Source organism: Sturnus vulgaris, chromosome 9, assembly GCF_052056855.1.
Source record: "Sturnus vulgaris isolate bStuVul1 chromosome 9, bStuVul1.hap1, whole genome shotgun sequence".
Taxonomy (NCBI): domain Eukaryota; kingdom Metazoa; phylum Chordata; class Aves; order Passeriformes; family Sturnidae; genus Sturnus; species Sturnus vulgaris.
In genome coordinates this window covers 3,323,767-3,351,016 of record NC_142251.1, presented here as the reverse complement: position 1 = coordinate 3,351,016, position 27,250 = coordinate 3,323,767, and the positions used below count along the sequence as shown (strand labels likewise).

Sequence of the window (27,250 nt, the reverse complement as noted above, 5' to 3'; positions counted from 1 at the left end):
ATTAGCACTTAAAACTTGTTACAACAAGAAGTCATAGAGAATAATAGACTTTTACTTTGGCTGGATTTTTACATCTTCTTTTTGATCTTTGCACAGGTTGTTGGACTAACATTGTCTCGGGGTCTGGATGAACTTGCCCTTATCTACCTGGCCACGATCCAAGCCATTGCTGTAAGACATTTTTAGTGCATAAAAGAAGAAATGAATTGTCTCGTGTTCTGTGCAGACTGATCATTCCCTTCTGCTAACCAGATTTCTAATAATACATGAAATCACTTAATGGGCTTCTTAAAGGAGCAAGATACTGTTCAGCTACATTGGTGACCACTCCCAACTGGAGGGGAATCCACAGACTGTGGGGGAAAGATGTTCCCCTAAAAACTCCTGTCCTTATGGCAGTTCTGTAAGTGGAGCTTTTGCCTCTGGTGCAGATGTGAGGGAGGAGGCTGACAGCACAAGGAGCAGTGTTAACATCCCAGCTGTCTAGAGGGAGGCTGAGAGAGGGGGAGAAAAGCTCTGGCAGTTGTACAAAGGGCTCTGTGCTGCCCTGAAAAGCCTCAGCTTCAGATTGTTCCCATATCCATGGATTTGCCCTCCCTGCCCGGTGGGTGAGGCAGAGCTCTGTGCCAGGCTGAGCAGGGCTGTGCTTCACACCCACCAGGGCACATCTTACCCCAGGGGAGCAGTCCCAGCCTGTGGCCATGGCTGGGCAAGCAGGGCAGGGCAGGGAGGCTGGGAAATGTTCCTCGAGCTTCCAGCACGCAGGGATGGGGAATTTTATCAGAATATTTTTCTTTCTGCCCTGATTTTCTCTTGAACCCAGGATTTCCACTTCACGAGAAGTTGTGTTTTGAGGTGAAACCCTGGCTCACAGAAGTGCTTTGGAAAGCCTGGCTCAGGGTGTTTCCAGTGGGACATGCTGTCCCCAGCCCTCTGGTGACTGAAATCCACATTCCTTTAACATCCTTTCTATTAACAATTTTTTATTTTTATTTTTTTTCAAGTTTGTTGAACTTGAGGTGTTTTTGCAAAACATGAAGAGTTTGATGAATTGGGGAGTTTTCCTGACAAAATTCTGCTCAGTTGGAAAACTTCCAAACTCCTCTCCTGGTTAAACAACAACTTCTCTAGGCTGGGTCAGCCATCTGGGATGGAGAGGGTGGGCGGCTGCTGTAAATTTACTGGGAATTGTTCATCTTATGTGTTAACCTTCCCTCTTCAGCAAATAAGGAGAACTTAACCCCAGCCTGGGATTCATTGTTGTGAGTTTGGAGGCTTTTGCAGATGAATGTAGCTGGGTTATACCTGATGCTTCAGTATAATCCCACCATTGAAAGAAGAATGTGGAGGAGAGGCTAAACAATGCCAGGGACTGATCCTGCCCCTGAAAGGAACTTCCCAGTCTGGAACAGGTGCCCTGTGATTATCTCGTGCTAACGAAGTGGAAACCTTCTCTGCTGGAAATCCTGGGAAAGTCACCTATTATCTCATTATATGATACAGCTCAAACTTTATTGTAAAACACAAACACTGTCTTGAGCAGTAAATTCAGCAGCTGCATATCTTTTGGAGAGCTGATTGGGCTAATTTAATATAAAAAGGTCATATTGTAGTTTTTTTTTTCCACTGTAAGTTAAGGGAAATTTTTTTCCCTAAAACATTATTGAAACAGTAACTAAAAAGTAGACAGAGACCATTGGTTTTGACTTGATATATGTACTAATTGCTAATGGGATACCTAAGAAATTAAATTTTCACTCCCAAATTTAGCTTCAGTTTTATTGAAGGAAACAGTTGTAGTAATCCTGTACCATTAGCTGTCTTCAATGGGTGCAAGATAAACTTTAAACCTATATAAAAACCTTGTACAAAGTGTAGGCCTGCCCACAGAATGTTAATCTCTAGTTTTCTTTTCAGCAGGAGATGCTTTTTCCTTTTTATATAAAATTTGCATTTGAAGCCCCTCAATTTGCATTTTCTCCAACCCAGGATTAAATTAGTTCCCCCCCACCCACAGTGAAATAAGTCTGGCTTTAATTTAAATTGCTGTGTGAATACAATTTTCCAGGCAGGTAAACACAAAATAATTTTCACAGCATGTTCTTTCTCAGGGTCTTTGACGTGTGTATGTTGTGAGAGAAGTTGTTAATAAATTTGAATTTCAGAAGCAGTGAAAGAGAATCTCCTTTTAACTATTCACTGCAAAATGCAATGCAACAGTTGGCCAGATGAGAACATGATCAGAGATGTAATTGTGGCCGTGCAGCCTGTTCTGAGCAGGCAGATCCTTTTGGAGGAGTTTCTTTTTCCATAATTAAAATCGTGGCTGTGCAATTTGGAAATCAACCCTCTGTGTCAATAGGGAAGCCATGGATTTAGTCAGCTGGGGCTGGGGCTGCTTAGGTTCCTCTGAACTGCTTGTCTAAAAATCAAAATACATTTGAAGGCCTGTCCAGAATATTGCTGAGCATTCACTGTGGATGTCTCCAGCCTGGTGCAAACCTGCAAGTTCAGTTTTCAGTAGCTTTGATTTGAAGAGGGGTTTGTTGCAGCTGCAGCCCTCTTAATGAACCGCAGCATGGCCTTAAAACTTAAGTAACAGTTTATAAAAATTCTGACCAGATTGTGTTTTGTGCAGACTCTGCCTACCAAGAGTCAGCCTGGGCAACATTTTGCCCTGAATTTGACATTTTGTCAAATCTGAGCTTCAAACTTAACTTTCAAGGTGTTATAAGGAGCTGGGAATTGCTTTTGGTCAAATAGTTTGTCAAAGAAATGGAAAATATTGTTGCTAGGGGAAATAGGGAGAAGGTTGACTTCAGTGAGGAGGGAAGCAAAGCAAACAAAAAGAAAAAGGTTTTTTTTTTTTTTAAATGGCAAAGCATTTGCTTCTGCCATTCTGAATTGAGTTTCTCAGAATGGAGACTGTAAATGAAAAGTTTAAAATATGCCTGCATTCGAGATGTTTCAATTAATCCAGCCATGAAGTGGAACATTTTATTTTGTGTAGGGCAAAGGCCAAGAGAAATAGTTAAGCCAATACAAAATTCTTCAGGTTTTCCTTTTTGCTGAAAAGACAGAAAACAGTTTTTTATTTGCTGTTCTCTTTTTTTTTTTTTTTTTTTTTTTTTTTTTTTGTTCTGTTTGTTTTGCTATTTGGCTTCAGAATTGAAACCTCTTTACTGAGCTGGATTTTCAGATGCTGTTGTACAAAGCAAAGAGAAGTTTTGGCAGGGCTGTCTTTGCCATGCAGGTGTAGTTCTGTTGCTGTGGCTTCTCTCCTCTGCTCATCTGGTTCTGTTTTTTCCCCTCGTTTTGAAGCTGGGAACAAGACATATTTTGGAGGCAATGCAGGCTGCAGGACATGACATCAGCACGCTGTTCCTGTGTGGTGGGCTGAGCAAGAACCCTCTCTTTGTGCAGATGCATGCTGACATTACTGGTAAGCTTGGGGAAGTGCATGGAAAGGAGTGAAAATACTTTTTTTTAAAGTGTCTAAGTACTTTGTCTTTGGAAAAAAATAAAGATTTTATATAGAGCTTTATTTTGCTGCATGGCCAACAAAGTGTGCAATGAAATGTTCCTTCTGTTGGCTCCATCCTGTTTGACTTGTGACACTTCCTGCTCTTGCTGGGCATTGTATCCATTCTATAGAACAATTCTTTCCTGAATTGTTTCCATGCCTGTGTCACTGATGTGGTTTAGGGGACAACGTCTGGATTCTTGCTCCTGCAAGGTGTTGCCCTTGGTTTTGTAGAATTCCTGGTGGGTGGAAAGCCCTGGGTATGTGTTTCACTGCAAGAGGAGCTCTCAGGCCTCCATGGTATTTTTGGTCTCCCTTCAGCCTGTATATGTTGGACATCTCTGCACACCTGTGAGTTGGTTGAATGTGCTTCTAAAAAAGTGGAAAAAATAACAAAAAAAGTGTAAAGGACTTCAGAGAAACATTGAGTGATGTGTGTTTTGGGTTTATTTCAAATTAAGATCAGTTAAGCTGTCACAAATGAAGTGTAAGGCCCAAATTTGGGGCGTTTGGGCTGGAGATCTGACTTGCCCTAACATCAAACCACACTTTATAACCGGTATGGACAAGCAGAAAACATGATGGCTGTTGACCTTAAAATTCACTGATTAGATTGTAGTCAAAATGATGCTTTGCAAAAAATAATGTAAAGTCCATATCTTTCCTTCAAAAACTCACATATTAGGTGATTTTCAGCTACATGTAGAGTTTGGCTGCTGGGTCCTGATGTGTAAAAGAAAAGATCTGTGAAGAGGTATTCTGATTAAAATGTAATCACAAGTTCTTTGACTGTAACTAATGGCCAAGTACAATTCAGTACAAAAAGGCCTTTTTGCAGTCTGGAGTTCTCCCCCATTTGTAAAATCAGTGACTGACAAGGGATGTCAGAGTTCATCTGACTGAAATGCTCTTGGTTATGTTGAACTCATTAAAGCCTATCAGATAAAATAACTAACATTCCAGGATCAATCCCCCATTCTTTCCTGAAAAGAAAAAAATCTGAATATATTATTGTTACCGACAAATGCCCATGACTCAGCCATGCAGACATCCAATAGATAATTCCACAGGCCACTTAAAAAGTATCTTGATCTTTTTGTTTGCCTGGTAAGAATTCCGTATTCATTCTGACGATGCGGGAAATGGGCAGTAAATTTTAGAGCACGCTGAAAATTGCTCACTGACGCCTGGCAAAGAGCCACGGAGCTCTGAGCTTGAGCTTTAGATTTGCTGTTCCAAGCTGACCCAAGTCCTGAGCTGGGCTTCAGCTGAACTGGAGCAATGCTCAGGTGACAGGGCAAGCTTCACATCAAGCAACTGAATGCCTGGTGCGAGGTGAATTTGCTTTGTGCCAGCAATTGCTTTTTATATTCATAATCTTATTTCTCGTTTTGCAAAGTGTGCGATTTGCCTTCTTCCTCTGTAGAAGTTGTTCGTGGCTGATTTTAGGACTTCACCAAAATTTCAGCTGCTTCTAATCTTACAGCTGGCTCTCAGGAGCAGCATTTTTTTGGGGCATAATATCATGGAGACTGTTCTGAGCAGGAATCCCTGCTCCCACCCCTGTGTTTGCATCATTGTTCACTGAATGACATTATCTCAGTACTGGAAATGCAGACACATGCCAAATACTGCAGGATTATTAAATTTTTCGGCTTAGTGAGGATAAGCATCTGAAGTGCAGCTAGAAAAGTATTTAGATCTATGCTCTTGGTTTAATTTTCTCAGGGGAGTTAAGACAGCAAGCTAATTTTTGTTTGGTTTTTTTAGCCTTTTTCTGCTTTTCTTTACACTAGTGAAACAGGTCTCAGAAAATTCTGCATAAACCAAGGGAAAGTATGTTCTTGATAGTACCCATGGATGATGAAACACTAATATTTAATTCTAATTTAGAATATATATTGTTGACTTGTTTTTCCGTTGTTTTAATTTTGTTTTCAAGTTTCTTGCACAATTTGGAAGACATTTCTCTTATAATTTCATACATAGCTTGAGAAAATTTACTACTCATATTTTCATGTCTTCCAGCAAAACCAGACTGGCTTTGTTGGCTGTATGTTCAAAACCAAACACAAACAATCTTTTTTTTGTTTGTTGCAAAAGAAACAAAAAGGAGACTGCCTTGTTTTCCCCTCCAGGTCAACTTTTAATAGGCACGTGGGTTTGGAGGGTGTGGGTAACAGGTTTATACCAAGCCCTTTGAGTGAGATAAGTAGCCAGTGTCAAAGATCTGGGGGATTGTTTTTTGTGTGCTTTATGTTCTGCATTAATATTTTACTAAAATGATTTTATTTAAATGCTGCACTTTTCTTGGAGCCTGGAACCACAGAGCAGAGACATTTGCATTAACTTACAGCAGGATGTAGCTGTGAATGGGGTTTTCAAGAATGGTTTTCAAGCCCTTTTTGATTCTTTTTTTTTTTTGTTTGTCTTTTTGGGTTTTAATTATTTGTGGAGCTGCTGGTGCTGCTGTGTTCCCTAACAGAGGACTGGCTCTTCCCTCTGCAGGCAAACCTGTTGTGCTGTCCAAAGAAGTGGAGTCTGTTTTGGTGGGTGCTGCTATTCTTGGAGCTTGTGCTTCTGGGGATTTTGCATCTATCCAGGTATGCAGCCCCTGATTTTATGTCATCTTTTGTTCAGTCTTAATGTGTTTTACACCTTGACTTCTGGCACCATGCACACACCTTAATCCAAGTGGAAAAGTTTGTCCCTTCTGCACAGCCAGACAAGATCCAGCATTGCTTTCTCTCCACCCTCTGTTTAACTCCAGATATTATTTGGGTGTGTTGAGGATTCATTTGTCTTTAGACTGTGGGGACATGCATAGAAGCTGCTGTGTATGAAGCTAGCCCATGTAATTTTACAGACAAAATAGAGAGTTTGGCAAGGCTCTGATCCTGCAGGAAGGTCACACTTTCATCTCAGTTACATTTGTCCTACTTTCTTTCCTTTATATTGAGGAATGTTAAACATAAGAAGCAACGTAGCATTATTTATGCAGTAAAAAATAACACATCTTAGTTTTTGTCTTGCCCCCAGTGAATGCAGAGTTAATAATGAGGATGGAATTTCATGTTCATTCATGTTATTTCAGTCCATTAACAGCTGAAAAAGTTGCAGTGAGGCTTTTATTTTTAGTGGATCAGTCAAAGCATGGCTTAGCTGCGTTTATACAAACAGCAGTGGCATCAGAAACCCAAAGAAGGGTCTGACTGCCCCAAACCATGCCTGTTTTCCCATGGCAATCCCATAAACATGTCCTCTCCTCATGCTGCACAAGGACACTGAACAGCACAATGCAGTTGGACAAAATGATTTATCAGGATGGCCCCTGATACATTTGTTGCATTTTTCTTTTTAACATCAGGCACAGGTATTTGTAGATGAAATTTTGCACAAAAGCTTATCTGGAGATACTTTGTGAATAGGGAGGTCAACTCCTCGACCTGGTTAAATTGGTGCAGTTCCACTGAAATCAATAAACAGCTCAACATAAGCTGAGGAGCTGGGCTGTGCTTGGCACTTCTCCAAATGGGAATATTCTCCAGTGCTGTGTAGGTTAGCAGGAAGAGCAGTTTCCTTTCATAAGAATGTTTCCATTAAAATGAATCCCATTGCAGCAAATACACAGTGCAACTTATATATCTGTGTGTAATAATTCTAGTGCTTGTAAGGGGGCCTTATTTTGATAAATGTAATTTCAGGAGCAACTTCTGGTGACAGGACTTCATATTTAATTCTTACTCTTCTGTTAATCTTCTGCCTTCATAAAACATATTTCATTCCATGTTTTCCCGTACTGTACAATAACTGAACATTGCAAAATTGATTTTGTTAAATCTGTTTTTATCAGCATTGGAAAAATCTAATGCTGTGAAATTTTCTGTGTTGTGTTTTATACAATTTTTGTGTATACACTTTTAGTTTTTAGCCCTTATATAAAAAAAGATAAAAAAAATAAAAATATTTCAGAAGAATATCCAGTAATGTCAGAACAGATATGAATATTTTCAATAGAATTTAGCTACTTGGGATCACAAAGGAGAAACTGAATATATTTATTTTAGGGTCAGGGAAGTGTAAATGTGTATCTACCATTGCAGGTCAATAACCTCCCTGACATTTATTTTTGTATCACATCGTCCAAAACAACCTTTTCTTAGAGGTGCTGCGGCAAACATTCAGCATCTTTGTAGACTTTGCAAATACAGGTTATTACCTCTCCTCTAATAGATGGTTTGTGCTTAATTACTGTGCTTTCCAAAGCTCTTTGTTTGCTCAGTGTAATAGTAAAGGAGAGAACTGTGGTTTTTTTACAATAATGTCTCTCCTTATGGTTTTTTGAAGGCGATTTTTTTACTGTATTTTTCCCAGTCACTGGTCACATTTCTCAGAACGATTTTTGGACATTTCCACTCAATGTCAGAATCAAAATGTTTAAAAGCTCCCTGGCTTTTATGGATTGGCTGTTCTCCACTTTCTAAAACTCAAGCAGTTTTAGGACAGCTTGGAAGTAGCACCCAAATCTGCATCCCTCCAAATCACTTCTGCTGATCTTAGTCCAGTTTTACCATGTTTTTTTCCAAGGACAGGCAGTCACTCACCACACGTGGCTGTTGGTGCACCCACCCCACGTGGGACAGCAGCAGCCTCACCCTCACCTGTCTTGGGCAGTGGTCATGGTGGCTGGAACACTAAAGAGCTTCACCTTTATCTTTGGTATCCCTAAATTAGTTTATTCTCACAAAGAAACAAGCAGCAACATGCCTCCTGTCTCTTCCCCCTTCCCATACCGCAGCTCTTTGAACAATTCAGCATTTTGTTCTAATTCCTAATTTTCCATGTATTTTTCTTCATATTTCAAGTGATTTGTGCAAAGTTTTTCATGCTTTCTACTGACCACATCTGTATTAGCACCAAAATTCTCAATATGCTGAGCCTTTACAGAGAAGCCTTGGAAATGAAGGTTAATGCAAAAGCTGTGAGCAAACAGGTTAATTTGCAAGCTCCTAGTGTGGATTGGAAAGTTCAAGCCCCTTGAAGCTGCGATTTCGTCTTTAGGTAATTCTATCAAGGGAAGATTTATAACCTCCATCTCTCAGGTCTGGTCACCATATGTTGTTGCTTCAAAGAATGTTGACTTCCCTATTTTCCTCTTCATTTACTCTCCGTGCATTTTTCTCCTCTGTGGTAAAACAATTGGTCTATCCAAAAAGAAAAAGAAACCACACAGTGTGGTGAGTTCTTCCCCATTTCATCTTTTGGTTATTTAGTCTCTAGAAACTCTGGAAAGGGGAGAAAATCCTCTGAGTTTCTTCTTGGTTTATCTTTGAATTTGCCCCTACAAATGCTGCACAATTTTTCTCTGAGTGGTTTTGTGGGAGCTCTAGCACATCCTGGCTGGGCCCCAGCAGACAGTGCTGTGTAAAACAGCATGGCATAAAGATTTTTGAAATATAGACTGTATTTTTGGGGTTTGGATTTTTGAAATACATGCTGTATTGAATGAAATGACCTTAACATTGCTGGCTTAGATGGGTCAATTTATTGGTTCTAGCCATTCCTTTCATGCTGAGCAGCAGGATCCTGCTTTTCTATGGGATTGTTTCTATAGTAAAAATATAGTTTCCGGTTTAGCCAGCCAGCAATTCCTTCTCAGTAAAAATGTTCAATAAATAAATGTCAAAGTTTCCAGTATATCCTCGTTACTCTGCCTCACTCGTACATAATTGAAAATGGGAAGAAGGTGCTGTTTGATTTGGCAGTCATCCAGCTATTTTTTTTTTTTGGATAGCCCACTCTTTGGGACAAAGCTGTACACCAGGGAGCAGGATTATTGCCTTATAAAACCCTGCAGCCCACTGACTATTCCTTAATTGCATATTAAAGCAATTAATAAAATTACCTGTATGGAACCAGATTACCAGATTTATTTTGGATATGCTCTGTTCACGTGGGGCATTGTTACTGGCCAGCATGGGAGAGAAGAAACTCTGATTTTCTAGAATGCATTTTGTTGGTAACTCTCTGTAACCAGCTTTCTGTGAACATTTTTGGTGTGAAACACTGAGCTAGAATTTAGAATCTACATGACTACAAGATTTTTAAGGTATCAAATCCACTTTTAAAGGAGGTTTAGTCTTTCCTTTGTTGGTTTTGGTTGTTAAGCAGGTTGATGCTATATCCTGCAAAAAGACAGGGAAAAACTTTTTCATTTTTTCTATGAAGCAGGTCATAGGTGTATAAAAATGAGCTGGATTCTGTAGGAAAAAGTGTTAGACAGTTATCTCATGTGGATTATCTGAATTATTTAGCAGCAGTAGCAGCTGAGCAGGTGAAGGAATCCCTGGGTCCAGTCTGCAGCTCTGGAAGCAGCTCCAGGAGCTGTGGGGATCGTGGTCCCCTGGCTCAGAGTCTGTGGACTGTATTGCAGGTGGGAGTTGAAGTGAAGGTGGTGCAGAGAAATTCTTCACTCACAACTCTGTAACAGAGCCTGGAAGAGTTTTGTTTGTGCCCTGCTGGGTTTTGCTCCGTTTAATGGACATCTCCTCTAAGTTGTCTCAGGATGACATTTGGTGGTGGAACACAGAGGGAAAAATCAAATAACAAACCCCACAGATAGCACAAGTTTTCTAAAGAGCAGCCAGGAAGAACATAGGATACATGGAGTGCTTGCCTTGTAACAATTAAAGTGTTACAGTCATTCATGTATGCAAAAAAGTTCCTGAGTACAATTAGTCCACAACCTTGGTAATGGACCAACTGGCAATGGGGAAGAGACAATTTTCATAAGAACACCCATAAATAGTACTTGGATATATTCAACTTCTGTGCTGACGGAACTGGAGGGGGTTAGGCCATTCCCATTTCTGGATCAGACTGTTTCTGGTGTAATTTTGTTCCACTTATTTCAGTGGACACGCTGCAGTTGATGATCTGATCCTCTATTCCTCTTCCAAAGCATCACCTGGATTGCAATTCATGCAAGCGTCCCATGATTTCCATGTTTTCAAAAGGAGTGACTGGAAGATCAGGGAAGGGATAAGTTTTCCTTAGAAATGGTAATAACTTGGGAAATCAAAAGAGGAAATAAAATGACTTCTCCCTATTGAGTTCAGGAATGCTGCCTTCCTTCATCTCATTAAAAATTTAAAGCACTCTTGTTTTTCAGCAGGGTGAATTAGTAATTAAGTGCTATAATCAACTTGTGTAAACATAATATTGAAGGAGAACAGCAAATTAATCATTTTGTTGGCTTGCCTTACCTAATTAATGCACCTTTTAGCAAAGGCCTTCCTGCCATGTTGGTTTTTTCTCTCCCATTCCCTTAATCAGAGGATTTTGGAAAGGCAGAGGAAGGAGATGATTTTTCTTAGGCACCATGATGTACACAAGGAGTGTGTTAAGGTGCTGTGACCTTGCCTTCCTTTTCTTCAAGAACTCCAAATTTGGGCATGAAGAGTTTGAGCCCAAGGTTTAGTGGAGACCATCCTCGGGCAAAAAATAAAAAGCTCTTGCTCTCCTAGGTAGGCATTGGTTGGTGTGGCCTCTTCTTCTAAGAGACTGAGAACCAAACTATTTCATGTAAGATGTTCAATGGCTGTGAAGAATATTTGCATCTACCCGAGCCTGGGCTCAGGGCAATGACTTGGCAGTAGAACTCCATCCCTTTACCTCTTTCCTTGGTGTTTTGACACTGAAATATGGCTTTCCCTGGTTGAGAGTGTTTTGGGGTTTTTTTCCCTGTGTAATAAAGTTAGATTCAATATGGCATGCATGAAACCACCAAGATACTGGCAATGCCTCTGGCTTTTGTATAGTCAGCTGCCTCTTTACCAGAAATCTTGAGAGAAAGATAGATGAGAAAGAGAAATGAAAAGGCAGTGATTTGATGGCCACTGTCCAGTTCCTTGTGGCCTAGTGTTTATGGTACAAAGAGTGCCTTTTTAGTTAGCATGTTTTGGCCTTACTGTCAGAAGTCTTTGCAGTGAGGGTAAAAAGCAGATGAATCACTACTACTCTTTTGCCCTAAGGATGATCCTTCTGTATTAAAGCTGAGGAATATAAATGCTGGTTTGTCTCTGCCAAGCACAGAATGAGCTTTCAATCAGTTTGAGAGTGTGACTTCTTTTCACTTTCCAAGCCACAATAAATATATAGAAACCTTTCTACTTTGTTTCAGCTGACTCCAGTGGACAGCAGTTGCATATGGCTGGAGTTCCTCTCTTGGTGGGAGTTGAATCACACACACAAACACCACCATGTAGGGATCACACAGCTGAGATGTGGCTGTAGCTGTTCGCACGATGCTTTCACAAAAGTGCTTAGAAAAGTACCCTCTGCCTTGTTGCTGTTTACTGACATGTGATACTGGTTGACATCTGTTGCCCTTCTCATTTGAGGTCTGTTTGCTTTACTAACTTTAACATTTCCACATTGCTGTGCTGCTGAAGTGCAGATACACAAATCTCCTTGCAGTCCCCAAGGTCCTTTTATGAGAAGCAGAGCTGCCATCATTTGATATCATCCTGCTGGCTGCCTTTTATACTGGAGTGGAGAGAAATAATTCTGTTGCTGTGAAATGTTCTTGGGGGAGTGCAATGTCTAGTGCTATATGTTGTCATACATTTGATGTATTATCAGATCAGTACATGCTGTGCAGTAGTGTTTAGTCCATTGTCACAGCAGATGATATGTGGTTGGTTTATATCACTTGAAATTATTACAGGTAAAAACTTGTCTAAGTAAATGTCAAAGTTTGTCATAGCAGGTCATATAGCTGCTGCAGTGACAGATGATCTTAGTCCACAATCCTAATGCAGCATTTCTGTTAATGTGAATCAGTGTTGCTCCAGGATTTCAGAGGAGTGACACCAGCTTACTCCAGTGCCCCAGTCCAGTCAAGCACTGGGGTGCATCATCTAAAGTAGGCAAGAAGCTCAGCTGGAGACAGGCAGGACTGCCCGTGTGCTGAAGTGCTTTACTGGATCAGAGCCCAAACAGGAATCTCACACAGTTCACTGGGAGATGACACATCCTGAGATGATAAAGGTGATTAGAGCTCTTGCAGTTGGTTTGTGTTATTGCTCCTTCAAGAACAAGTTGTGGATGCTGTAGGTAATGGGACACAAAGGCTGTGTCTTTTGTTAAGTGCTGTCCTTTTTGTGGAAGCTCAGCGTGCTGCATTTGAAATGTCACACAGTAAACAAATGTTCAGATTTGGAATTTCTCAGTAACTCTTTAATGACAGGGAAAGGCAGCTGCAGTGAGTCTGTGTGATAGATCAGCTCTTACAGAACTGCCCATTTACAGATGAGTGTTTGGCACAGCTCTTCTAACACTGGAGGCAGCAACCTCAGCAATCCAGTACTTAGGGATGTGGCCTTGTTGCTCTGAAATGAGCATGAAATAAAACATGGCCTTTCATTTGGGCATGGGTGGAAGGAGATGGGGCACCATGTGTTGGGATATCATTGTGACTTCCCTGTTTATTAATTCTGGCTGAGACTGGTGATAAAGATTTTATTACCCTTTTTTCACATTTACGAGGATGGACTGAAAAGGTAATGAAGACCTCTTGGAAGGAAGCATGACAGAAAAAATCTATTTAATCTGTCTTTATGCTGAAAGTGTAGCTGGCTTTGCCCAGTGGCACAGCTCCACTGATTTCTCTCGAGTTCTGGATCTTTCACACTCTGAATTACTGTGTTAGAAGCAACCACATGTACGTGAATATAACCTCCTCTGTCTGTAGGATTAACACTTACATTGTCGTGTCTTTCAGCTTTTTAAAAACTCACATCAGCTGATGCTGGCAAAGAATAAGATGTAGTGTTTTGTTAATCTGCACAAGTTGAGACTCTTATTAAACCAATGGTGTTTTTCTCATCTGTCATTAAGCCCAGGACCTGGCAAGCTGGAGAAAAAATGCTGCCTGGAATAGTTCAGCTTCTGCTGCTGCATATTTTTGTAACAAACCATGAAATGACCACAGTGGAGTTTGTCTAAGGAGATGTACAATTAGTTGATTTTTTTTTCAAGAAGAATAAGATTAAGATCAGCTTGTAGAAGTTTAATAATATCACAACCTTACAGTTTTTCCAGCTTGCTGACCCTGTCTTTTCTTGAGGAAAACCATAAATATGAGGAAACCATAAATGTGTCTTTTTAGTAGATAGATACTTTCTTAAGAGTGTACTGTGATCCTTCTCCTTTCTATTTTAAGGACCAATTTTACCCATGTACTCAGAGACACAGCTGAAGTCATTTGGACCTTGGACTCCCCTTCTGTCCAGGCCATTTAAGCAGGGAAAAGGGTGATGGCAATATTTTATAGGAAGGATGAGGACAAAGGAGGGTACCGTGGATCTTTTGTAACTGTCAGTACCCAAGAAGGTCCTTTTCAGAGCATGTCTTGCTTAAATGATGTTTGGGATGTCAAACAAGTTAAAGTCTCTCTGCCCTCATCTCTTCAGTAGCTGTGCAGAACAACCTTCAAGTTATGCACTGGAGAATTGGAAACTCAATCTGGCTACATTGTGAGATTAATTTTCCATCTGGGATTTGCACTCTTGCTATGTCAGCACAGGGATCAGACTGTTCCGTGGCAAAGCACGAGCATGTGGAGTCACAGCACTGTCTGAAATGCTTCACACTGAAGTTTGTGAAGGACATTATGACCACTTACTTGTGGGATTTGGTACCACTAGTTCAGACCACTAGGATATACTTTTGCTACCCTATATTTGAAAAAGTTTTATGATTAACATATGCTACATTATCCTTGCTCCTAAAGATGTCTAGAGGGGTTTGTTTCTTAACATTTTCTCTCTCTGTATAGTTTAACAAGACTGTTTACTATCTCAGAGTGTCCAATACATTTTATTGTGGTTTATTGTGTTTTTTATTGTGTTTTCTTTATTCCCTTTCATATAATCATGGATCTGAAATGGTGAAGGAGAGATCTCATAACATTTATTAGGCAGCTCATAACATTAAAAGGCTTTTTTAACATGTTATCTTTCCTCAGAATTGGAATCCAATTCTCATTCTCTTTTCTTTGTTCAATCAAATGTTCTTGTTTCCTTGGTTTCTTAGATACAGACGTATAACAACTATTCCCAACCCATTCCTTCTTGTTTTGAAACAACTTTTCACATGTCCTGTGTTTAAAATTTCTGAGGCACAGTTTGAAGCTGGGCAGTGAGATATAGAGAATCCATATGAAATCCCTTTGTGGCTCTGTTTTGTTTTTACTGGGACACGTGTCCACATAATGAGTAGCAAGACCATAATTGTCACTCTTGAGGCAAATAAAGGCAGAAAGGCTGACCACCAAGTGGGCATGGAAAAGCCTGACTTGCAGATTTTTGCACAAAGATATTCCTCCAGATGAGGCTTGAAAAACATTGGAAGAGTACAAACAGGGGGAACTGCTGTGCCCATTTCTTGCTGTGCCTTATAAGTGCACAGCAAAAGCGAGTTGGGTTGTTGTGTTAGGAATGATTTATGGGGCATGTTCTCAATGTGTAGCATTCCTGGGAGCTGCATTCCTCTGAGCATCACTAACCCTCAGTACAGAAATACCTCGTGACCCATGCAAGGCCTGTTTGTGTGAGCACCTGCTGTCAGCTGCTGTTTGCCACACAGCCTCCAAAGAGTCCTTTGCCAGGTAGAGGTTTTAGGGAGGAATGTGGGTGTGAGGGCTCTGAGGGGAGTACAGTTTTTGGGCAAGAAACAGAGAAAAGTGATGTGGCAATGGACTCCTCGCTAATGAGGGATGGTTGGATCTGACCATGTCACTTCTTTGGGAGCTTGGGAAGCACAGGGGACCCCTCGAGGGAGAATGCTCTGGAAAATTAACCAACCTCTACTCAATAGTTTTTCCTTTGAAGAGTCTCTGCATGAGAGGCATATATGAGAGGGCTGTACCATCGTCCATCCCAGCCTCTCCTTCTCAAAACCATGGGGTGGATGATAACACATCACCTTTGAAAGGAGCCTTCATTGCCCAGCCCTGTAACACAAACACCTCGGATGTATTCAGCAAAATACTGCTGAGCCTTATAGCCTTCAGACTCCTTTTGCTTTCAAAATGTCTGGTAAGGCTTAATATTCACCTAATTTTCCCAGATTGGTGGTTTTTCTAAATGTTGTTGTGAAGTCACCCATTTCTGATAACTTTAAGTAGTTTAGGTATTGAATGCTGTATCTTTAGACCAGGCTAAGGGAAGCAGCTCGTGTGTCTTGCAGCAGATAAATGGGATGTGTGTTAGGCTCTAGGCTGGGAGCTGGCACTTAGCTTAGGTGTGGGAGGTGAATAATGGCCCTAAAGATGCTAAGCTGTGTGAAGCCCTTCTGATAAATGGGGCCTTTTTGTGATGAGCTCCTGGACTGGTTGGCATAAAAGCTTTGAGCATACAAGCACATTACTCATTATTTACTGGTTGTGGTTGCAAGGTCGTTTAATTTTGCAATAGTCCCATCTAAGGGATGATTCTTGCATTGCATGAAAGGGAGACTAAGCAAGATTCACTTTTTAAAATTTGCTTTGTGTAACTTTGTCCCTGTAGATATTCAGCATATTTGCCATAAGACACAAAATGCCAAATGTGTGGCTTTCTGGACATGGACATTCCACTCATCCCAGAGGAGAATCAGGCATGGAAAAAGAATAAAGATAGGAATGGTACTTTTCTCTTTCAGCACTAAATCCCCAATAGCCACCATCTCCCTCTCCCTGCTCCCACTCTGATATTGTTTATTCTTTCCTCTTGTGTTTTTGCCTCTCGTTTGTGCCTCTCTTTTGTTTAGTAACTTCTTCTCTTCTCTTCTCTTCTCTTCTCTTCTCTTCTCTTCTCTTCTCTTCTCTTCTCTTCTCTTCTCTTCTCTTCTCTTCTCTTCTCTTCTCTTCTCTTCTCTTCTCTTCTCTTCTCTTCTCTTCTCTTCTCTTCTTTCTCTCCACATCTCATTTCTTTACCTATGTCCTCACGTAATGAAAATCAAAGAGTCAGGAATGGTTTGTGCCTCAGTCAGTGCTGATCCCTCCCCTCAGGTCCCCTCTCAAGGCTTTCAGGACTTCAGAAATGCCTTGTGGCATGTCCTCTGTTTAATGGGCACAGCATATGAACAGAGCACTGACTGGGCTGTGCCAGTGTTCTTGGACTGGAAGAGGGGAGATTTATGATGGCACTGATCACAGTGCTAAAATAAACTGTCCTCCCTCAGCCAGAGGAATAGGAGTTTGTAAATGCCAGCATTTTATACACAAACTGAAGGACAGGGCTGAGGGAGCCAGATGCCCAGGTTAGCTGCTCAGGATCTGAACATGGCAATGCTTTAAAAGCAGAGAGCCAGAAGAAGTCATTTATATTAAAACAAACTCTGTCATGAGTCATTTGACTTCTTTTTCTCTTACACACATAGTTTATGTCCCAGGCCTTCTAAGGCCCGGGTAACATCTGATACTCTTTAGGCTGAGCCGGCTCTAATAGGAATGGGATCCTGCTTCCACTTACACTGTACCACTTAGAACTCTATTTAATTTGAGTCTTGTGTTTACAGGCTGTAACTGTTACTTATTTGTCATTTTTATGGTAATAAAAAGATTGTTTGTCTGTGATTCTGTCCTTGCCGTGCTGTTGAATAGCTCTGTGTCCTTCAGCAGCAGCAGAGGAAAAGAGGGGCTTTTGCTTTTCACCTCATTCATTTTTCTCATGCAGCTCCAGTCAGGTCAGCAGGCAAGACGAGGTGCAGGTCCTTCCCATCCTCCCAACCACTGTCTCAGTATACTGATGCCAGCAGAGCATCACTCCACATTTTTCACAACATTTGCAATGATGTGAATGTGATTTTTCTTCCCTTCTCCCTCAAAAGAACCGACATCAAAGTACACCCTGTCTGCAAAATACAGCTTTGTGTCTTTTACCATTTCTCTTATTTTTTCATTCTCTTCTTTGTCTCATCCTTTCTGATCCCAGGTTTTTATTTAAACATTTTTACCAGGTGCAAAAAATAGTTAATTGCAGGTAGGAGATGTGTATGAATTCTTCAGGTCTTGTTCTCTTCTTATGCCAAGGCCTATAGAGACCTGAAAGGGCAAAATGAAGCACAGACAAAAGGCAGGAAAGCTTTGTCCCACTCTAAAGTTCACAGGAAAGGCTTCAACCCCTCCCCATCCAGCTTCCCTGGGCAAGGATAACCCTCAGGCTCCTCTGCTAAAAGAGGCTGTACCTTAATTAAGAGCATGACTCTTGTTCCCTCTAGTGGCTAATTACACAGCATCTCACACCAGTGTCATTCCACTGCCTTCCTGCTTCCCTAGTTTTCCTCCCATGCACCTTTTTTAATATGCTTTGTAACTGTCTTAAATTTCTCCAAATTATGGTATTTGCCATTCCTTGGATTGTGCCTTAAGAAAGCTGGAAACTCTCCCTTGGATAGATGCAGCACAGCAGTAGGATTTAGGACTGGAGAGGTTTTTGCTCATATTCCACTCATGGTGGATTTTTTCTGCAGCATTACCAGGAAGGGTTAAGGAAAAAGGGCTTTTCTTGGTTTATCAGCATCCCTGCTCCTATTGTAATTCCTTAAGTATGAACAGATACGAATGTCCAGAACTGTTGGACACCTCAAATCCCAGGCTTGCTTCATGTCCTGGAGATAAGGAGTGACTTGCCTGGCTTTCCAGATCAAACAAATACCCTGTAAAATGAAGTGTAGTATTTCCTAAGAACACAGGAAAAATTCAGTATTTGCCAAAGTAGATCTTTATTAACAGCCCGGTAATGGAAGGTACTCTGTGCTAGTTCAAATTGTCACAAACTACTGCAGCACCAAGTTCTTCTGGGTATAAATAAAAGCAGAATTTTGCAATGAGAGAACAATCTGTGGTATCTAACTTGAGAGGCAGAGTACATAGACTTTATTCCCACCTCAGCCACTGACTTTGTCTGTGACTTTGGCCAAGTTGTGTAACTTTGTTATTCATCCTCCTGACTTGTGAAGCAGATTTAGTGGTGTTTACATACGTCAGAGCTGGGGTTTATTGTTGTATTAAAGTGATAGAACAAAAAGTGCAAAGAAAATCTATGATGATGCTGAAGGTGTTGCTCTGGTGGGTTAAAATAAGTCAGAATGGACAGGCTGTAGATTGACAACACAGTTACACATAATTGGAACATCTTTTGACTTAAAAATCTTACCTTAGAACTGCAGTTTATTATTGTCTTAATTTTCATTGCTATGTATATAATATGGAAGATGGCTTAAATACTATGGCATGGTTACAGCTCCAATGTTTATATCAAGGTTTAGTATTTACAGCATTCAGAACATTTAAAGATTGTGTTGTACATCTGCACAAAAATGCACTTCATGTGCAGAATTCTGTTTTTAGAGAATATTTGGGCAGGAATGGGAGACCACATCCTTTAAAGCACAAATTCACTCAGGGTTTGGATTGGCAATTTCTTAGGAGCAGCAAAGGCCAATTCCAGATCACCATTTTCATTCCCAGCCTGAAGCTTTAGGTATCTAACTCTGTGCCCAACACAAAACTGAGGTGTTCCTTTTGCTCAGGTATGGACCCTTCTAAACTGCAGTTGTAGACTTTTCTGGAGACTTCTAAAAATCACATGTTGCCCTTTTTTGACTGCAGTGGGACCAGGATTAGCAGAAACAACAGATGCATCTTGTGTTTCTGGGCATTTTCTGAGGTGCATCTGAAACTGATTTGTGACAGGCCAGTAACCCAATGAGAGTAATGTAAAACATCCAGCAGGGTAAGACCTCCTCCATAGAACTGTATCCTTTTTCTTGCATGCCTGGGTTGCATTTTTTAAAATTAAGTTACTGAGTTGTAGAATGACCCACATTCCTTTATTCCTGTAAAACCAGAATGACTGACAGCTTTTAATTGCACATGCTCCTACTGTTTGTTGAGAGAGGAGGGGGCAGGATGGGATCCTACCAAATGTTTGAAATGTTATGAATAGAGAAAAGATTGTTGAGCATGAAAAAAATGGCTTCTTATCAAGGGTTTAGTTAGATATGTTGCTGGTCCTGTCTGATCTTATATAGATCTTCACTAATTATTCCAATGTCAATAACCAAGCCAGAGCAGAACAATGGATAAGTGTGTTTAGAAAGGTGTGCAGTAAAATTCAGACTTGCATCAGATAAAAGTAATTTAATATCTTTCTCTCCATTCTAGACTTGTCACAGCCAAAGAAATACCTCCGAACAAAAACTAGTTGTTGTTTTTCTTTTTTTTTTTTTTTCAGATTTGCTGCATTAAGCAATTTCTAAACTACAGAATTGCTGCTAATAGAAAAGTGACACAAATCTGGGATTTTGTGCTAGTGGAGTGTTCGTGCAAGTGATTAGGCTGTACAAAAGGAGCATTCATCTTGAAATGACAGATAAGTGCTAAGGACAGGACTGAAAACTGTAAATATGTTAGCACTTTAAGCGAGAGCACAGCTTCAGCACTTGTGAGACTCATCAGCTGCTGTAAACAATATGGATCTTTGAGCTGATCTCTGCAGAGATCTCAGCACATCAGATAATGATAGAGTTGTTCATTTTTGCTTCCTCTGTTTTGAGGTTTTTTTTCCTTTCACAGAGTACTTTCTGCAGATAACAGGCCTGTGGTGCTGCCAGCACACACTCACCTCCCTCCTGGAGCAGCCACAGTGGGGAGCAAAGAGAACCCCAGGGCTGGGCTCTGCCTCTCCCCAGTTCTGCTCCAGTCAGGAACAGAATGTGCAGCTGCACTGCCACTCTCCTTGCAGGGCTGTGCCCCCACCCACGGCTGGGGAAAGCTCTTTGAACTCCTCCAGCCTCAGTTCACAGTCAGGACACTTCTCCAATTGTGATTTTAGAAGGAAGTGTTCAGGTGGTGGCAGCAGTTTCTCCTGTGGGGCTTTGCAAAGGTTTATCAGTGACTGAGCTGTGACAATGGAGTATTTCATGTTGGGAAAACTGCACACAATAGAAATTAATTTGAAACCAGTAAATCCCTATTGCAGAGGACAGGATTAAATGCTGGCATCTCACCATAGCTCCCAACACTCACTGACCTCTCTGAGCTTCTGCTCAGTGACCTACAAGTGGAAAGCTCCATGAACCATTTGGGCCTCTGCTATTCATCTCTTTTCTCAACTTATTGTCTTTAAATAAAAGAACTGATCTTCAGCAGCAGGAATTGGCTCAGTTCTTAGGATTGGCTGAATCATGAAGCACAAAGTGGTTTTTCTTCAGTTGTGTCTCACATTGGCCAGATTTTCCAGATTTTCCTCCTGAGTGTTTGGTATTAATCTCATGGTGTTAGTGATTCTCATGGAATATATGAGGAACTGAGGTGCAGGAGGTTTCACAGGATTACAGAATATTCTGAGTTGGATGGACCCACAGGGATGATCAAGTCCATCTCTTAAGTGAAAGGCCCCCAAATGCAGATCAAATTCACACCCTTGCATTGTCAGCACCATGTTCTGACCAATTGAGCTGGTCTCAGGGCCTATGGGGCTTGTCCAAGGTTAAAATTCAGAAGCCAATGAATCCAGTGACTACAGTCATGGGAGGTGTGCTGGGAAGAGCTTTTCCCTCAAGCACTTCAGGAGCAGTGGGTTAGGAATTTCTCACTGAAGTGGCTGAAGGGGCAAGGCTTGCTTGGAAGCAGGAGCCACAAGGTGCAGCTCACTGGGGGCTTCTTAAAAAGCTGGGAAAATAGGATAGGATAGCAAAGTCAAAGTTGGAATGGTGACCGGCTGGATGTTGTGAGAATACCCCTCTGGAAGGATTTGGTGCTGTTTGCCTTCCCTGGAGATAAAAAAGTAGAGCTTATAAACCAGCTCCCCAGGCTTCCCACCTGGCCAAAACTTGGAGGTGGGGAGGTGGAGTTTGTCCTGGGTGCTCTTCTCTGCAGGATCTCAGCTTTCAGGATGGTGCTGTGTTGGATCTCAGGCTGTGACCAGCCCAGCTCTGGTGCCACTGGTGCCTCAGTCCCACAGCAAATGCACTTCTAATTGCAGCTGAGGTTCTTGCAGACAGAACCAGCCTTTGTTTAGGCCACGGGCAGTTACAAAATGTGCACTTTTTCTGTTTGCCAAATGAATACAAATGCTTTCTTAGAACATCTACTAAGGGAAAAGATGCCTGAGATACCTTAAAAACTCCTGCTGGCAGTGCTGGGTGACAGGTTTGGGTTCGCTCAGTAACAGAGGTTATGGAATATTACTGTAATCAAAATATTACTGTAATCTTTCTGGCTCTGGGGCAGGTGGGAATAAATAGCCCTTGAGTTTGGTTTTATGTAGAAAAATGTCAGCCAGAGTGGTGATAAGGGTAACCTGACATTTGCCAATAGTTTATTCCAAATTAATTTGTTCAAGTTGGTGCCTACAGATCTTCTGCACAATAAATGTGATTGCAGTACACTGACATTGTGACATAGTTTTAGTGCTAAAGGGAACTGTATTTACCATTTCCCAGTGGTCTCCAGAAGAGATACAAGCCAAAGGTTTTAGGAGTAAGGGGAGCAGAACACCTATTCTGGTGTGACTTTTGCAGTTTCCTCCTATGAAACTCTCTCCATTCTGTGTCCATGGGAATTCCACAGCTCAGGTTGAGCTTCTCCCTTGCTGCTATTAGAGAACATTTGGCAGCTGACTGGCCATCCCATCCTCAGACAAGGCTTCCCAGGTTTTTAAGGAATCCTTCCCAAAATAAAATTGTTTACCAATATGTATCCAGAATTTAAAGTGCTTTTTTTTTTTTTTTCGAAAGGACACTCTTGAAGGACAGTTCTAGTGGCAGAAGACAAATGAGAGCAGTAGCTTCTCAGCCCTGGCTGATTTTCAGATCTGGAGAAGAAAAGTTGCTCAGTTTTTAACAAAACAGGACAGTATCATCAGCTGATCACAGAATCATAGAATAGTTTGGGTTGGAAGAGACCTTTAAAGGTCATCTGGTCCACCCCCCTGCAATGATGAGTGTGCTTTGCTTCAGCTTCACTCAGTTCAGTCACTGCTAGCCTTTAATTTGGGAAAGAAAAATAGTTTCTGGAGCAGCGTGCTGGAAAAGGTTGCTGACCCCTTGTCTGTAGCAATCATGGCAAGGAAACCAAATGCCTTGTGCCATGGAAGCTGCCTTTTCTGTGCTGTGCAGTCCAGGCTAAGCTCCCAACAGATTTCTCATTTCTTCTAGGATTTATTCTCTATTCACCACTAGTTGGATATCTCTGCATCTCTTAAATGATATTTTCTTTTCTGTTGGACATAGGATATATGTAAGGTTACTAAAAGGCTCTCTCTATATTTTGATGCAGTTTTACTCTCTGTTTTAACATCTCAACCTTCTACTGCCTCACAGTAGTGAAAGACTTTTTCTAAAGGTCTCTTGTTTTTTATGAGCCCCTGTCCAGGGTAATTTCCCAAATGCAAACATATTTCTGAGGTACAGTTGTTTTTTTTTTCTTTTAATAGTAAACCACACATCAGATTAACCAGATAAAAAATATTCCCAAATCAAAACTCACAGCAGGGATTTTCCTCATTAACCTCAGGTAGACACTGGAGCGTGGCAAGGCATATATTTGAAAGATGAGGGAGAAAGGAAAGGAAAGGAAAAGGGAAAGGAAAGGAAAGGAAAGGAAAGGAAAGGAAAGGAAAGGAAAGGAAAGGAAAGGAAAGGAAAGGAAAGGAAAGGAAAAAGATAAAAGAAAAAATAAAAAATAAAAAAGAAAAAAGAAAAAAGAAAAAAGAAAAAAGGAAAGGAGTCTCAGCCAGTGTTGGAAACAGTAAAGAATAAACACATGAAGAATAGTGAAAGATTTCAAATAGTTTTTCTTTCTTGATGGAGTAACCCTAAAGCATAGTATAGGCAGAAGTTGGTTTTATGACAATCCCAGCTAGGTACCCCAAAAATGCTGAAACTGCCCAAAGTGGGGAAATGAACAGAGAGACGTGTACGGATTAATTAGATCGAAAAAATGTTTTGACAGCATAAGTGAACATATGGAATGAATTGAGAGAACCTGATCCAGTTCCCCATGTGTAAATGATGCCTTAGCCATAGCTCATAAAGCAAATACAGATGCAAAAAAAAAAAAAAAAAAAGGAAAAAAAGCCCCTTTCCTATCCCCTCCCCCCAGTAAAGCCCAGTCTGTTGCCAGATGGCAAATAAAAGTTTGAACTTGGTGACTAAATGTGAGGAAAGCTGAATGTTCATCATGGATGTGGAAAGAAATCAGCTGAATAAATCTGAATTTTGCACCTTAGAGGAAGTGGTGCAGTTCAGATAAATGTTGTGTGGAGTGCCCAGCAAGTGTCAGGATCCCCTGGGCTGGGTCTTCAGTGTCTCTGTTTTAAACCTCCCTGGTCTAAACCAGAATCATGGAATGGTTTGGGCAGGGACACCTTCCAGTCTCCCAGGTTGCTCCAAGCCCTGTTCCACCTGGCCTTGGACACTTCTAGGGATCCAGGGGCAGCCACAGCTTCTCTGGACACCCTGTGCCAGGGCTTCCCCACCTCACAGGAGAGGGAGGGACTGCTTTGTGTCCCGCTCAGTTTTTGGTGTCTATGTCCATGTGGACACCTGCCCTGCCTGCCCCAAAGGCTTTGCCACCTAAAATTGAGAGTGTAAGCATTGGGACAGATGGTGCAAGCAGAGGGTGAGGAGGAAGCCAGAGAAGCAAAGCAATGTGTTGCAGGTTATGCAGAGGAGCATTCCCTGGATTAGTTGACTCCATCCCCAGGTAGGATGAATAGGGAGAGGGTTGACTGGGCAGTGCCCTGCATCAGGAGCTGGTGGAGGAATTTGCTCTCCTGACTCCCACTTGAGCTTGTGTTGTGTTAAATGCAGCTGCCTGTCAGCATGACATTTCCAAGCCTAAAAACTGTGTTAAATCAATATATTTTTCATGTGGTTTCAATGGACAGATATTGGTCTATTTTAATAGTGATGCTGTGTGTGGTTAAATTTATTCCACCTCAGAATGGTGAGGGAGATGTGTTGCCAGTGCCAGTTGGTGCTGGAGTCAGGAGCACATTCCAGCTGTGGCATCAGCACCACATGGGCTGGGACCTTCACACACAGCCACTGAAGGGAACAGTCCCTTCATGGAGAAACTGCACGGGCTCATGGCAGGGGAAGAGCAGCTAAACCCTGCCCCAGACTGCTTGGGTGGTGCCCACAGACCTGATTCATGGCACCCAGTGCCAGCAGTCTGTGAAACTGAAACAGGAGCTGAGCACTTGGGCTCTTTCCATTGCCCAGGGAAGCTGAAACCCCTGCTAAGCCGTCAGGTTTGTGTCCAAGCATCTTAGGGCACAAAGAGGTGCCAGCAGCAGAGCCCTCACAAAGCAAACTGCTTAATTATTTGCTAGTCAGAGGCAATTTGGGGGAGTGCAGACTCAAAGCAGCAACTAACCAACCTATATTTAGTAGTAGAGTGGCTGGAGCTTAGACCCAAACATAGTTTCCATCTGATAGATGATGTGGCAATCAGAGCTGACCCTCATCCCATTCTAAATCTGGGCTATGGAATAAGTAATTAATATCATGGCTGGCATGGCAAAGCACCCTTCCAGCAGCTGCCCTGCAACTGCTGCTCCTCTTAGGGCTGTGCCTGTGGCTGGCCAGCCTGGCTGGACTCTGGGACACCAAACTGGATGGCCACAGCCTGGCCAGTGAGGGAGAGGAAAGGTCAGTGCTCTGGAGGCAGAAGTGATCCTGTGCCCTTACCTGTGCTTGTCTCTGCTGCTGTGAGAACTTCCTCTCTTTTCCATTTGTTCTGGTATTAAGGTGTTGCAGGACAGGTTGGGTGATCCATCCTTCAGTGGGATGTGGAAGGTGCACTGGGGCTGGGAGCTCCGTGTGGCACTCACAGTGCAAAACTGGGGACACACCTCGAGTGTGCTAACTCTGTGCCCCAGCCAAACCAAACTGGGGAAATGGCACAGCCCACTGCAGAGAGAGGCAACTGAAAATTAAAAGAGTAAATTACATGTCTCAGATAACTCCAGAAATCTCTTGAAACTTTCTGGAATCTGATTCAGTGCTTGAACCAGAAATTTACCTTGTCTCAGTGCTCAGGATCCATCCAGTTGGCCTCTGTCAACTCAAGCTGGATGGTTGAAGGGTAGAATAATGCTGGGCTTTTTTTGAGCTGCCTCAGTGTAACAAACAAATGTATAGAATATTCCTCTAAGAAGGCCCAGTGCTGCTACTGAACATATGGACACAGAGAGACTCCAAAGGCCAGTGACTTTTCCTGGAAGACAGACTTAAGTCCTGAGCTGGTGTCCTGCTTGCCAGCTCTCCATTCTTGAATCCTCTTCTCCCTCCTCCTCTGTATCTCGTGCACAGACAGAAACTCTTCTGTCTCTGTCTCTCTCTCTTTCTTAGGTTTGTCACAGACATAGAAATCGATGTTGGATCAGAGCAAAAGGAAAATACAAACTTGTGTGAAATTTTCCACCTTTTCACTAAATGAATCAAAGCCAAATTTTCACACTTTGGTCTTAGGTGTGAAATTTTTGCTCAGCTCTAATATTTATCCATAATGTGTTTTAAAACTTGGCTCACTCCATCCAGAAACCCACAGAGAATTGAGTTACAGATTCTGGGCTTTGTGCATGCTGCCAAGATCTGCCCCTATAACTCAAACAAATTTAGAGGGGGGGAGGTAAACCACTAGAAAAATATTGTATATGGTCCATCACATGCTTTCTTCATGCAGTCATATACCACTAAAAAGTAATGTTCTGCTAGGCCTGCATTACAGAAATACACTCATGTAACTCCTGTAAACACAGATGAGATGAATTTTGCATCTCTAAGCTGTGAAACAAGCAATTAAATAAAAGCCTAGAAGGAAATAGCAGCCTTGCTTAAAATTCTTATAAAAGTTTAAAAGTATTTCTTCAACATCAGCATTTCAAGAAATCTATTTATGCTCCTCAAATCCAAATATAACTGTCACTGGACTTCTTAAAATTATGCTAAGGACATCTGTTAGCTGAGTCTGTGTGTGTGGAATAGAGATGAGTGAGAGGTTCTTCACTGCTGCAGAACAGTTAGAATTATTACACAGAACAGTATTTGTTTTATTTGTCGTGAGGACTAGAAGTGTAAGGAAAGTCACTCTGATAGTTTGAAGATTAACACCTGCTGAATCCTGAAATCAGGATAGATGTGGTAGGAAGAAGGTTCCTACATTTCAGCCTGTTGTGAATGGGGCAGCTTTTACATTATTTTCCTCCTGCTGCTGGATCTGTGACAGGAAAACTGAACAGAAACACTGGAGAGGTGAGACTGACCTGAGTGTGAGCATCAGATCCCCTCAGTTTGGTGCTTTGCTGCTCCATGTGCAGCCACGTGCTTTCAGCCACTGAAATGGTACAGGAGAACTTGAAATGATCTGTGGTTGTTTCGTTGTTAATAACTACCTTAGGCTAAAGTCCCAGCATTTCTTGCCATTACCAAAATGACTGAGTGGTGAGAACACGGCTGGGAATTTGTGTTCGGATGCCTTATCCATTTAACTTTGGATACAATTTTTAAAGTCTCAAAATAAAGAAAAAGCCCAATTGGGATTCCGTTTCTCGACTTTCTAAACTAAGTCTGATGCTCCTAAATCTGATTTCTCATTTGCCATGAACTTTGAGGGCTCACATCCCATTAATTTTCAGTAATACTCAACCTCATCAGTACTTGAGTCAC

At 41.6% G+C, this 27,250-nt stretch overlaps 1 protein-coding gene across 4 annotated transcripts in view; it reads left to right on the top strand.

The window, feature by feature from the left end:
- FGGY (FGGY carbohydrate kinase domain containing) overlaps window positions 1-27,250 on the top strand; it is a 132,074-nt gene that overhangs the window by 94,268 nt on the left and 10,556 nt on the right. For all 4 annotated transcript variants that reach the window (XR_015805312.1, XR_015805313.1, XM_014870553.2 and 1 more), the window contains exons 12-14: window positions 97-171; window positions 3,322-3,442; window positions 6,032-6,126. Coding sequence is in view for 2 of the 4 variants with exons in the window: in XM_014870553.2 (XP_014726039.2) it covers window positions 97-171; window positions 3,322-3,442; window positions 6,032-6,126 (291 nt within the window). In the remaining 2 variants the exon portion in view is untranslated. The remainder of the gene's footprint in view (window positions 1-96; window positions 172-3,321; window positions 3,443-6,031; window positions 6,127-27,250) is intronic.